Here is a 14,586-nt window from a genome sequence, read left to right on the forward strand (position 1 = left end):
GGTTGTATGACTTCATGGAACATTTCAAGACAGCCTTAATCAGTGTCCCCTATGATGGATCAAACCTTTTTTTGTTCCTTATCCAATGCCTCTATACACCTTATCTCCAGTGCCACAGAGGGTAGAGCAGCCGGCACAGGCATTTCCATAAAGAGGTATGCCTGGATGTGGTTGTATGACTTCATGGAACATTTCAAGACATCCTTAATCAGTGTCCCCTATGATGGATCAAACCTTTTTTTGTTCCAAAGTTGGAGACCTTCTGAAGAAATGAGAAAGATGGTAAGTTCCTGTCTGCCATAGGGATCAAATTTTCCTTCCGTCCGAGGATCTTCTCCAGAAAAAAGAAGGGAGACAAGAGAATTTGGTTTCATAATCTCAGAGATTCACATCTGTTACTTATAGAGAAAGAGCTTACCAAGGCAGAGGGGGGAAACTCATAATGGACGTCGTCCAATGGACAGAGGTGGCCTGCAAAATCAAGCCTTCATTGGACCTTTCTTGGAGAAGCATTTCCAGAGCTCCTGAACAGTTGCCTGAATGCCACACTCTGGAGGCATTTGGGGATGCTTATTCCTGCACCCAGCAACCTGGATGTCCAACACTCAAGACAAATGGGTGCAAAGGATTTTTACCAGAGGCTATTTCATCTCCTACCATATACCCTTCCTCCATCGCTGAAAAGCTTTCCCATTGTTCCACATAACAAGAGGAAGAGGCTTCTTCAGAAATAAGCTTTTAAGAAATTTAAGTCATCCAAGAGGTCTCTCAAGATCAAAAAGGATTCTAAATTAACTCAAGATTCTTTAGTGCCAAAGAAAAATGAGGGCCAAAGGTGAATTTTGGACCCAAGCCACTTGAACAAGTTTGTGAAACAAATGAAATTCTAGATGGTCAAGGTTCAATCCATTCTTCCCCTACTGAGGAAGAATGATTTGATGTGTTTAGTAGATCTTTAGGATGTGTATTACCACATAAAAATGGACAGATGCTCCATGAAGTAGCCTTGCTTCTAGCTAGGAGCCAGTCATTTCCAACTTAGAGCTGTGCCCTTTGGTGTCATCACAGTCCCCCCAGGTGTTTACCAAGTGTATGGCAGTTGTGGCAGCTCATCTTTGACTACAGGGCTTTTGGGTATTCCCATATTTGGATGACTGGCTCATCACTGCCCCTACCAGGAATCTGCTTATTCAAGTCAGACACACTTTGCTCCAACTGTGTACAGACTTGCAGATGACAAAATCCAAGCCACAACCAGTTCAGTCACTAGAGTTTATCGGAGCATTTCTTGACACACAACTTCAGATAACATCCTGGGTTGAGCCAGTTAAATTGCTTCACCAGCAAGCCCAGGACATTTTATCCCACCAGAAGCCACCAGCAAAACAAATTCTTCAACTTCTGCATTCCATGGCAGCCTCTGTCACATTATTTCCTCTAGCCAGAGTATGGATGTGGGTATTTCAGTGCTGTGGTGGTTCAGTGGTCAAGCAGAAAACAACCCTTGTTCTTTCAGGTGTCACTAATGAAGATTTGCAGAGCACACACACAGTTATGGCTGGAATCTCCACATGTTCCACCAGAATGTCCTTTCATTCCTCCTTCCCAAAGCCACAGTGACCATGGCCGTCTCCCAACTGGAATTTGGGGGGGGCTTATTTGGGAAAGACAATCTAAGGCACATGGTCCCAAACAGAGGCACACCAGTCTACATATCAGTGGATTAGAGGTGGGAGTAATTCTTCTAATGCTGCAGGCTTTTTGGAACGCTATGCCCTTGGGTGTGATTTATATCCAGACAGACAACATGGCATTTGTTTGCTACATCAGCAAACAGGGCAGAACCAGATTTTATCCATTGTGTCAAGAGGCTATGAGAGTGCGGCAATGGGTGAGATCTTCTTGCCGCTTTCTAATAGCAGCACATCCCAGGGAAATTCAGATAGGTTGAGCGGGTTGATTCTACTCCCTCACGAGTTGACCTTTGATCCTTTAATAATAGAGCAGATTGGGCCAACCTTGCTGCAATCTCTCTGCCTCTCCCCACAACATCAAATGCAGCAAGTTCTTTGCTCTAAATGTGCAAGAGAGGAAGTCGAGGGATTCCTTTATGCCTTTCCTCTGCTGCTGATTCGTGTGCGTGCGTGTATGTGCGTGTGTGCACGTGTTTGTATAAACATTTTTTAGCTATTCTGTAAAGAAAAAGCTCGATCTGAAGAGAGAAGGTGGTGTGCAGTGATGGTAGCTAGAAGAAGAGTTGTGAGTCTGAGAGAGGCTTAATGGTGATGAGTGACTGCTGCCTGCAGCATATCAGTCCTGTTTTTGAAGTGAATAAACCTGGCTCATGAAAATCTAATGTTGCAAGTATATAATTTTCATTTTTTTTTTCAGGGAGTAGTCTGTAAACTGACTCAGCATTATTGTTCATTAAAATATAGACCTGAATGTTAGCGAATCAGTTTTGCATGTGACTAGTTTTCTGGTGCATCTCTTTTGAAAAGTAGTTGAAGTTGTAAACGTGTATACACTGTAAATCTAAATATCAGTTGCAACTTGCACTTGACTTTTTCAGCCCAGAAAAAGAGAATGTATAAACAATGATCTGTAGCCTGTCTTTACACTGTGTTGTATAATTTTGTCACTGCATTTTAGCCATAACACTTTGCAAGGTTCTGTAGATTCTGAAGTAGACATTTAAAGTTGGATTTTTCCAGCTGAACACTGATGTTTCTTTTTTCTTTTATTTCACATAGTTCATATATGTAATGTCTTTGGAGATGTCGAGAATCATACTGCATTGGATTTAAAGTAAGTAAACCATAATAGGTTTGTCAGTCTTATACTTATCACAGATGACCACTCTGGTGTTAACAGTATAGTCATGTTGTGCTGACAGAGCTCTAGAAAAGTGTTTAAAATGAAACTTCTAAAGCCCACTGTACCAAAATTAAGTTATAAATGCACACACTTTTTGGTTATCTTTGGAAAGTTGAGGATCAGGATATCATGCGATTTTTGTACTTAAATTCACCAGCTGAGTGTCAGATCTTTGCCATTAAAGATCGAGTCAGAATATCTACCTTTAAAAAGTGATTGTTCCTGCAGTTTTCTGTCTCTGTAGACACTTCAGTTACAATCCGAGTACGTAGTAGCAGTTGAATTTACTGCAGGTTAATAAAGTTTATTTACAAATTTATAGCACAGTTCACTGTGCTCTCTCTTGTTGCACGCCAGCTGATTTCCTGATTGTGAGTTATCACATCCTGCACCTTGATCACATGAATAGGTGAGTAACTTCCTTGTCTGGAGCTTCCCTGGTCAGTATGTCCATTTATTACACAACAGATGGACCTAACATTTATCTGTAAGTAGTACACATTTTATTTTTAATACCAGAGCAGATGCTTGAGGAAGGTCAGTGTTGTGGAGATTTGTTGCTGAATTTAGCAATGAAGCCCCTCCTTTTGTTTTTGCCACTAAGAAGCTGAAATGTGGCTTTTATATTTGTTTCTATAATGAAAGTAAAGATTGTTTTATGCAAAAATCAGAAATAGAAGTTAATGCAAGTCTTCTGTTTTAGCCTTGTTGCTGACTGGCACCCTTCCACTGACCAGGAGAGCTGTGCTGCAGCATTCTGCATTGCAGTTGTAGTTTATTTGATAAATGTTCTTAATGTATGTTCTGTGGTAGAAAATTGTGTATAGACAACTGTAAGAAACCTAAAGACAGCAGTATAGGAAGTATCAACAATGTTTATCACAAGTCACTGCTGCTGTAGACTTATATGTATGGGTTGTATTCTGCCAAGGATATAATGGATGGCCGTTGTCTTCCAAAGTCTTTGCCCACCGCCACCACCACTTGGCACCTAGGGTGCTGTGACTCAAGAAAACAGCAGCCTTGATGCCAAAACTCTTCAGTACTTTATTGCCACCCTCATGAGCTTTCCCCCTGGGCTTCATAGGATCAATGGTCAACTTTTTTCCCCCAGTGTTTTGGCAAATGTGTCTTTATTGGGGAGTTCTGTCCACGTGCATTTGTGTAAAATGTATATGGGTTTTCTCTAAGAGTATTAACTATTCTTATTGTATTGTCTAAATTGTCACGGAACCATATTCCGACAATCTATTTTACTATTTTTACATGTATTTCTTGTTTCTTGAGTATTTGTGATGGTGTTCTGTTGATGCATTTACTTTTGTGTTTTATTATGAGTGGTTTATATTTGGATAAATGTCTGCATGTTGCTTGTGAACATTTGCATGGCAATTTACCTTCCAAGAAACTCCCTCCAGCTGTACTTACAGGGGAACAGACTTTTCTCATCAGGAGCATGGATTTACTAACTAGTTCTTCGGTTCCTCTGCTGCTGTAACTCAGAATAAGATAACTGCTAGGGAGTTCTTGCCTACACAGTGGGCTCGGCCACTGCTTTAGCAGCTGGTGCATGACTCTATAGTGGCCAGAGGTTGTTCCTTGGACCACTCATTGATTTTCTTGTATTCTCTGATGTAGCTCCATCTGCCACCATGGACCAGAGGTTAGCCATTTCCTTTGTGGCTGTTCATGTATATTTACCGGTCATGAGAAATTCACCAAGAGGTTCTTCCTAGGGTGACCAGAGTAAGAGACTTCCCTGGTGGAAGCGCCATCCTTGAGTCGGGCACCTTCGAGGGTTGTCCATAGGGTAAATAAACAAAAACGTAAGAATATTACATTGGATAACAGTTTTTCTATTGATAAAGATGAGCTAATTAGCTTGTCTATGGGGTTTATTGCAGGCTTTGAATCCTTTGGAATAGAACAAAAATGTACTTTTAAAGGCACTCCTTGTTCCAGAGTTCCTGAGAATCCTTTCTATGATGAGTCTGATAAGGACAGGGCTTCCTCTTTGTTTTCTTCCCATGTCCCAGATTCTGTTTCTGAGGGAAGTGAACCCCTAATTTTCTCCTGCTGATGAATTTTTCTTTTTATGAGACTTGTATCCAGAGTGAATAGTGGGAATAGCTGGAAGTTCTCTCTTCCTTAAGGAGATGTTATGGCATGTTGAAAATTGATATACCACATTCTGCTTCCATTCCTTCAGTTGTTCAAGACCTTGGGTGATGTTTTTGACTTAGCTTGCAGTAACTCTGATAGTCAGTCCTCATTCCCTAAGAAGACAGCCCGACTTTGCAAAGTTCCTCAGTCTAGCAGGTATTTATCTTCTCATCTCAGGTATGACCAAGCAACTGTTTTTATTTCTTAAGAATGGTAAAGCTTTTGACAGGTTTGAGAAGATAATTTTTGTCATCCTCTGCTTTAGCCCACAGAATTTTAAACTACCAAGTTTATATGTTAAAGTATGTGATCACTTGAGATGACAGTCTGAAGAACTTGTCTGTTGCTTAGCCTTTAGAAGGCGGATCCTTTCTGAATCCCGTTATTGCTACTCTTTCACAAGTTTTTAAACAATTTTTAAGGAGTGTATATCATTGTGCTGACTCTGTGTTCAGGGCTATAGCTTCTGCTATTATGAGATATTTTGCCTGGGTGTGTAGTCTGACTATTTCTGAGGATCTTGAGTTTTTGAATTACCCCTTTTGTAAGGAGGTTTTGTTTGTTTGTTTTTTTTGTGTGTTTTTTTTTTGTTTTTTTCCTCTTCTACTTGGGTAATCAAGCAGTTTGAAAAAGGCAAATTGATTCATGGGGTTACTGATATTTTTCAGCCCTCTTTCTGAAATGACAAAAATCTCTTAATCATTTTTTTAAAAAGGAAAGCAAGCAATCTCACCAAGCTTCTGGTAAGCAGGGCTCTAAGAAAAAGTGATAAGAAGGGTCAAGTCAAATGCAGGTTTCCTCCCTGAATAAAAGTGGCAACCCTCCACTTCAGAATTACTATTGCAGCATTCTCTCCCTTCCTTACTTCCTGCCACATCCTCAAATATGTCCCAGAGACTGTTTTTTCTGATTGTATCAGGCACATGGGTTTTCATAGTAGATGTTCTTCGTGTTTCACTGTTGCAGTCATCACATTTGGGTTATCCCTGCTAGGGTAGCCCTCGGCTGGCCTGAATACCAGAGACTTAGTATTTTTGCATTGGTTGCTGTCGCTTGAAGACTGATGTCAGGTCATCAGTGGTATAAAGGAAGGCAGCTGACACCATTACCCCAGTCTTTCTTGCCATGAAGCCCAAAACAGAAGCAGTTCGCATGAGTGCCGGTCGACCGCTACTTGTGTTTCATTTCTGAATTGAAGGTGAAGTCTTCGAAAGCTAAGTACCCCATTGAAGATCCTTTTTCTTGCACTAACCAATGTCAGAAAAAGTTAATAATTGTCTTGCCTGTGGAAAGTAAATACCACACCGGGACTTCCACTCCTACTGTGTCACTTGTCTTGGTCCAGGCCACAGTGTCCCTCGTTGGTTCTGTGCTTTAACCCCAGAACTATTCGTCGTCGGGCTCTTATTGTAGCCAGATATTTCCGTTTACAGTCCTGGTATTCTGATATGGCTTCCGTAAGCCATCCAACAGCAGACCTTCCAAAAAAACCTAAAGGTAAAGACAGAGACAGACCGCACTGGACTAAACCTTCCAACGACGCTACTGCCAAGCAGGTTGTCAGCCCTCTGGAATTCAGTGAGGTTCTTTCAAAGCTCCTTGATGCCCACTTCAGTTACTTTGCATGCCTCTACCGAGATCCTTTCGGAGTCTGGTATGCCGCAGAACTCTTTTTCGTCTGAGGATCCTGCGGTCATCTCTACCTTGGATGGGTCCAGAGCCGCTGTGCAGGCACCGGCTTCTGAGAAAGTCCTTCGGAACACCGAACCCAGACATAAACCGACACCTTCTTTCCGACTACCGTCCTTTCTAAAACAACCGAGTTTCTTAGGCCCAGGGGTTGAACCACCCCCAAGAAACCGACTTCCAGCCATTCTTTGGTGCCTACTCCCTGGCCTCCATCACAAACGCTTAGAATGGCACAGGACCTCATCATGCTGATTAGGGGAAGCCAAGCCACTTTCTCAAAAAGAGATCTGTCTCCAGAAATTTTGTCTGAACAAGAGTCAGATGAATCTGATGCATCTGACTATGAAGACATGCAGCCCCTCTCTATATATGAGGATTCTGATGCAGAGGAGTCTATTCCTTCAGCCTCTCCCCCAGAGGATTTTTCCTTTGGGGAAACCCTGCATACTTTATGGTAGCATTTCAAATGGGAGAGTCAAGACTACCCACAGTCGAGAGTTCCTGGACCTTCCACAGCACAGGCCCTTAGCCATCCCCCCAGTTCTAGATGTGGTGGATGATGTCTTCCATGAATCCAGCTTGACTCAAGATGCCCTCCCTCCTGCTCCCAGAAAGCCAGTAGGTCATTACTCAATGCCCAAAAGCAGTTAAAGCTGCTTCATCTAAAAATCCCACCCCCGCAGACAGGAATTCCAGAGCACTGGAGAGATGCGGTAAAAAGGTATACACCTCAGCCACTGTTGCTATCAGGGCACTAAAGTGTCAGTTCCATATGCTTAAATATCAGCAACATACCTTGGAACTCCTTAAACAAAAAAAATTCCTCCTTTCCTGCATGGGCAGAATCTAAAGATATACAGGAATTAATGCATTCTGCTGGTCAATTGACTAAGCACACTTTGCACTGCGGTTTTGATGCCCTAGAAGCTTCTTGCAGGGCAGCAGTCACTGAATCTGTCATTAGAAGACATGCATGGCTTAAGGAACAATCCCTGCCAAACCATGCCAAATCAAAATTGTTGGATGCACCCATGCACAAAGATAACAGAATGAAAATATATGAAACAGCATTAATAATATTAATGGTCCCATGCACAAAGATAACTCATTTGGTACTAAAGCAGAAGAGGTGTTAAAAAAGTTGGAAGAAAAAGCAAAATCTATGCAGACTGTTAAAGATTTCTTACAGGTACAGCCCTCTAGGTTCAGCAGGCATTTTCCTTCCAAGCACTGGTCCTTTCCTGCACCTAGCAAACAGGGCCAGCCTAGGCCCTGTGGAAACAGACCTCCAAGACAGCAATCCTTTGGGTTGCGGAGATCTAAGCAGTGGACTGCCTCCACTTCAAAACCAGGGAGATCTAAGCCACCCCCTTATGGGAAAAACACACAATGACTTCCCCTCCCTACCACACCTCTGCCCACCATTACATATCCCTAGGAGGAAAACTCTCCTTTCACTCAAGCACCTGAGCCACCATTACCAAGGACCAATGGGTTCTGAACATTGTGTCACAGGGGTAAAATTTCTCCTTCCACACACCTCCAGCCCTAAAAGGGTTCTCAGATCTACCACCAAATTAGTGGGCAGAGGCTCAAAAGCAAATCCATACCCCGCTCTCCTTTGGAGCAGTAGAACACGTTCCTGCAGAGCAGATAGGCCAAGGCTTCTACTCCAGACTTTTCTGGTACACAGAAAAGAGGGCACCTGGCTCTCCATCCTCGATCTATCCATTCTAAACACATTCCTGGTGATCCCAAAATTCAAAATGCTCACCCTCCAGCAGCTGCTACCCATGCTGACCAAGGATGCTTAGCTAGTCACCCTGGACCTAAAAGAGGCCTACCTCCACATTCCCATCAGGGAGTTCTGCAGAAAATATCTCCGCTTCAGGGCAGGATCTCAACACTTTCAGTTCTCTGCACTTCCCTTTGACTTATCTGCTGCTCCCAGAGTTTTCACAAAATGCCTGGCTCCGGCCATTACTTTTTGCAGGCAAATAAATATTCAAATTTACCCCTACTTAGACTGCCCCATTCAGGCAGACATTCAGGAAAAGCAGCTCAAAGACCTGGTCTTTGTAAAGGGCCTAATAACCTCCTTAGCGTGCACAATCAACAAAAAGAAATCCAAACAGGTACCCACCAAAAGGATAATCTTCCTGGGAGCAAGTCTGGACACAGCATCCCAGATGGCATGCCTAACACTAGAGAAACAAAGATTCCTATCGGCTTACTTCTCTCAACTGGCCACCAGGCCCCAGCTTTCTGCAAGGAAAATCCTGCAAGCCCTGGGGTTCATGGCATCTTGCATATTCCTTTTTCCATATGCCAGACTGCATATGAGGAAACTCAGTGGTACCTAAAGAGCCTTTGGTGTCAACACTCTCAAGATCTGGAAACTCTTTTAGCTATTAGCCTGAAGGAGAAATTTCTTTGCTGAGGAACAGTCTGCTCCCACAACAAGGGACTGCCCTTCTCCCCACACCCTGCCACCCAGACCCTCACCACAGATGCATCAGACTACGCTTGGGGTGCACACCTGGCCGGCAGGTGCATACAGGGCCAATGGAACCCCCAGCAACTCCCCCTGCACATCAGTCTAAGAGATGATAGCTGTGCAGCAGGCCTTCATAGCTTTCAAACCCCTTCTCTTTCCAGGGGTTCTCCTGATCAAAACAGACAACACCACAGTGAATGTGGTACATCAACAAGCAGGGAGTGACTCACTCCTACCCACTGTGCAGGCTGGCCACGACCCTTTGGTTCACAGCCTCTTCCATGCATCTACACCTGTTAGCACAATACCTGCCAGGCTCTCTCAACTCCCTGGCAGACCAATTAAGAAGAAAACTGTTGGACCCCCACAAGTGGCAGCACAATAGAAACACCTTCTTACTAATGACTCAGAAATGGGGAACCCCAGAGGTTGACCTCTTTGCCTCCCATACCAACCATCAGCTCAGCAAATTCTGCACCAGGGAACATCACTGCATGACATGGAAAGTAAATGCCCTGTCCTTCCCTGGGTAAACTTCTCGGTCTATGCCTTTCCTCCCCTAACTCTCATTCCCAAGGTACTGATCAAAATAAGGGAGGAAAAGCCAAGGACCATTGTCATAGCTTCAGACTGACCCAGATAGCACTGGTACCCCTTGCTGCGCAGCCTGTCCCCACTGCCCCCATGGAATCCTCCGCAGATTCCCAACCTCCTAACCCAGAGGGAAGGAGAATTCATGCATCCCCAATTGCAGACACTCAATGTGGCAGCTTGGCTTTTAGCCTGATCCCTGACCTATCTGCCCTCCTCAGTAAACAGGTTCTGGATATTATCTGAGAGGCCAGACACCCTAGCACCAGAAAGTCTTATGCAGATAAATGAAAAAGGTTCTTCACCTGGATCCAGGGTAAGGGGACCAATACGGCACAGCCCTCCATCCACCTCATCCTGGATTACTTAGCTGACCTATTACACAGTGGTGTCTCTTTCTCCTCTATAAAAATTCATGCCTCTGCTATTTCCGCTCATTTTCCCACTGAGCAGCCTCTTTTTTCACACTTCTGATCAAGCAGTTCCTCAGAGGGGCTAACAACTTGAGGAATCCAATAAGGGCACCAACACCAGCTTGGGACTTAACTTTGCCTTGGAAAAGCTCACCCTGCCTCCGTTCGAACCAGCTTCTTCTACAGAGCTAACATTTCTCTCCTGGAAGACAGCCTTCCTCCTGGCCATCACTTCAGCCAGAAGAGTCTCTGAGCTGCAAGCACGCATGGCAGTGGCACCCTTCATCATCTTCCATGCAGACAGGGTCTCCCTCAGAACTAATCCATCCTTCATGCCCAAGGTGGTATCCAGTTGGGCTCTCAACCAATCCATCCATTTGCCCACCTTCTTTTCTAGCCCTCAAAACAAGGGGTAAATGATTATGCACTCTCTAGATGTGCACAGACAGCTCAGATACTATCTGGGCAGGACTAAACCCTTCAGAAAATCTGATCAACTGCTGGTTAGCTTTGGTACAGGGGCAGAGGGCAAAGCCATCTCCAAACAAACCATTTCCAAATGGATAGCACACTGCATCCATTTCTGCTACAAACAGCATGGCAAGCCTCCCTCCCAAGGGGGTCAGGACCCACTCCACCAGAGCAGCCTCCACCTCTGCAGCTTTCCTCAGAAGAGTTCCCACTAGGGACATCCTGGAGGCTGCCACCTGGACATTTGTTCACACCTTTACCAAACATTACCACCTGCCTCTCTTTTCTAAATCCAGGGCAGGTTTTGCCTCTGCAGTCTTGCAGGGCATGCTAGCCAGCCCCTAGCTTCCTTGACTGCCTCCACCATTTTCCTCAGCTTTGGGAATCTATCCAAATGTGATGACTGCAACAGTGAAACACGAAGATAGTACAGCTGTGTACACTTACCATAAATGTAAATGTTCGAGTGTTTTCACTGTTGCAGTCCTGGTTTCCCTCCCTTCTTCCCCCCTTTTTCTTTTTGTTACCTTTCTTCCTTATTGTTCTCCTTCCCTTACAAGGGACATATTAGTATTTTTTTCCACTGTCTGTCTGCTAAGCAGCTTGAGAACCAGCTTAGAGAAGAGGGGAAAAGGCCGGTCTTAGAGAGTTAGGTTAGAAGTAAAGGGTGGGAGACAGTGTCATATGCTTTTTGAGAGGTCTAGGAATAGAGAGGAGACAAATTTACCAGTGTCTCTGGCCCTATTAATTGTGTCCATAAAGCATATGAGGGTAGTTGTGGTGCGATGACCAGGCCTGAATCCATGTTGAGTGGGAGATGGAATTTGGTTATGAAGTATAAAGTTTAGTATTTGATTATGTATACATTTTTCCAAGATCTTTGAGATGGCGGAAATAATTGCTATTGGTCTGGAGTTTGAGATATCTGAAGTTTGAGATATCTGTGTTGTTGCCACCTTTATGTAAAAAGAATAGATGCCTTTTCCAGATTTTAGTGACATAAGATTCTTGGATGGATCTATTTAGAAGTATTGATAAAGGGTAGGTTATAGCTTTGGCTGCTATTTTTAGGAATTGTATAGGTAGGTTGTAAGGAGTGTTAGAGCAAGGGTTGAGCTTAAGTAGTTTTTTTATTGTGGTGGTAGGAATGGGTTTGAAAGAGAACATAGGTGTAGTATGGTTAGTGGAATTATGAGAAGAATTGGGGGGTGCAGTAGAAGGAGTTGAAGGGTTTGTGCTGTTATGCGCTTGGGGAAAAGTGGCAGTGATATGTACTATGGTATTGATAAAATGAGAATTAAAGAAAGTGGCTATTTCCTGAGAGGTTTTGTCACGCTGTCAAGTTGTCAAGCTGTGGACATGGATTGCACTTAGTATCTGGATTTAGAAGTAATGTAATGAGTTCCAGAATTTTTTCAGGTTTATGTTGTGGTCGGTCTGGAGTTTTAGTTAATGACCTAACTAGTCTTTTACGTGGTTTTGAAGTTGTTTAAGTTTCAGCAGGTCTGGAGGGTTTTTGTTTGCTAGCCATTGTTTCCAAATTTTGTCTCTGACTTTCATAAGTTCCTTAGTGGTCTTAGTCAGCCACGGGGCATGGTTGATTTTGATCCGCTTTAGACAAAGGGGAGCAGGGTATTAAGTATATGCAAGAATGTTGAAGTCAACTGTGTCATCTAGCGGTAGAGTTTTGCCAGTTAGTATATAAAATAGAGAGAGAGTCTCTATGACGATTAGTGGTTTGAATTTAGATAGGCTTTTTATTTGTTTGTACTTAAGTGGCTTTTGAAAGGAGGGGAGGGGTCAAGGAGGGTGTTTGGGAGTGTATCAGCTGCTCATATTTTACTCAGGTCAGTGACCAATATCTGATCTAAAATGGACCCATTGTTGTTGTTCGTACTAGGTCTGGTTGGAGAAGTGATAAGTTGAGTAAAATTAAATTGACTGATATTTTTTGATGGAGTGTGGGGACAGAGGTCTAGCCAGTTGATATTTACATCACCCAGGATAATGGTTTTGTTTTTAATATTGTTGGAAATCCAGGCAAGGATTTCCTCCAATAAGAGTATGTTGTTACCAGGGGATATATAAAGAACTTTGATACTTGGATGAGGGGGTATATAGAGAAATATGACACTTGGATGAAGGTGAAGGCTACCCAAGATTCCCCTCTGAGCACAGCACATTTGGTGAGATTCTGGAATTAATGAAACAGAGAAGGGGGTGGTCCGCATTTAGTCCTTCTCCTGATGGGTATGTGTTTCTGGAAGCTTTTGGGTCCAGCTCATCTTCCTCATGGGTGGTACAGCTTGTTGAGATCTACTCTTTGATTTGATGGCTCAGTGGGCATGGAAGGACCCTAATGTGGTAGAGAGTATTCTCAAAGAGCTAGACAAAATTCTCTCCCTCTCCACAGACAGGTGACATTGGAGCAGGGGTCTTCTGATAGATGTGATGGCTGTAGCAGCAGCCACAAAAAAGGAGCTTTCTGAAGAGAGTTCCTCGATCCATCTCCGTAATAGTTTCGGATGATGGACCACTTTGTGAAATGAACTTAATGCTTCAGCGACCTTTGCTGTCAGGATGCTGAATTATCTAGCTGTTGTCACCAGGTTTCAGAGACAGTTGAAGGAAATTTCCAGGTCCCACTCGGAGGTACTACTAGCAGTTGTCCAGAAGACAATGGATTCCCAGCTTTCCACCCTCCAATCTTCATCCAGTGTAGCCGTACGACTGCTCTTGAACGCAGCTGATGGTGCAGCTAGGGTGGTGGGCACTGGCATTTCCATTCGCGGCATGCCTGGATGCAAGTATGCAACTTTGTGGAAAGCTTCAGGACATCCTTCATTATTGCTCCATTTGACCCTTTGTTTGGACTAAAACTTGGAAGAAATGGTGACCAGGAGTCTGCAGTCATCATGCTTTTCTCTATGCAACATAAATCCTACTCTAGGAATAAGCAAGCTGGAAGGAGGATGTGATTCAAGAAATTACAGAGCCCTTATCAGACTTCTTTAGATAGACCCCCTTGTGGCAGAGGAGTAGTCAACAATAATAGTCATTGCCCCAGGGGCAGGGGTATACTGCAGAATTGGGGCATTCGTGAACTATTTTCCTAAAAACCTTTCCAGTGTCCCTTGAGGATTGCCCGACTGCTACCATCTTGAGGCAGATTGGGGCCACTTATCTTTGCACCCACAAGCCTGGCAAAATATAACCACAGATTCATGGGTGCTAAACATTATCTCCAGAGGTTATGCTATACCATTTTCCCTTTCCCTGTCGTGGAAAAGTGTTCCTGACATCCCACCCAGTCAATGGAAACGTGCAGCATCAAAGATTTTCAAGCTACTAAGAGTCGTCCAACTGGTCCTTGCAGATCAGATAGCATCCAGAGTCTTCTCGTGTTTTTTTTTTTTTTTAGTACGAAAGAAAATAGGAGACCGCAGGCCCATACCAGACCCGTGTCATTTGAATCAGTATGTCAAGCAGACAAAATTTCAGATGGTCACACTACAGTCCATTTTGCCTCTACTGAGAAAGGATGACTGTATGTACTTGACAGACCTCAAGGATGCATACTGTAATATGAAGATAGCTAAGGCATTTGAAGGAATTTCTCCATTTCTGGCTGGGATCCAGTCATCGGGTCAGATCTCTGCCCTTTGGACTCAGCACAACCCTCCCCCTGCCGGGTGTTCACCATAAGTCATGGCAGCAGTAGCAGTGCACTTTGCTTACTTAGGGATCCACATTTTCCCACATCTTGATTGGCTCCTCACAGCTACAAGTAACAGTCTCTTATCACACCACGAGGACCTTTTGCTCCAGCTGTTGCAGGAGCTAGGGTCACTGTCAACATTTTCAAGAGCCAGCTTATGTTTTCTA

The 14,586-nt window shown here is 43.7% G+C and overlaps 1 protein-coding gene across 1 annotated transcript in view; it reads left to right on the forward strand.

Moving 5' to 3' along the window:
• The window catches only part of DCAF11 (DDB1 and CUL4 associated factor 11), a gene marked incomplete in the record, with an annotated part of 1,824,350 nt that overhangs the window by 694,554 nt on the left and 1,115,210 nt on the right, over positions 1-14,586 (forward strand). Inside the window, 1 exon segment of the mRNA XM_044057850.1 lies at positions 2,754-2,808. Within this exon segment, the coding sequence (XP_043913785.1) occupies positions 2,754-2,808 (55 nt within the window).

This window comes from Protopterus annectens, chromosome 16.part0, assembly GCF_019279795.1.
Source record: "Protopterus annectens isolate FY-2018-M chromosome 16.part0, PAN1.0, whole genome shotgun sequence".
NCBI classification, from domain to species: domain Eukaryota; kingdom Metazoa; phylum Chordata; order Ceratodontiformes; family Protopteridae; genus Protopterus; species Protopterus annectens.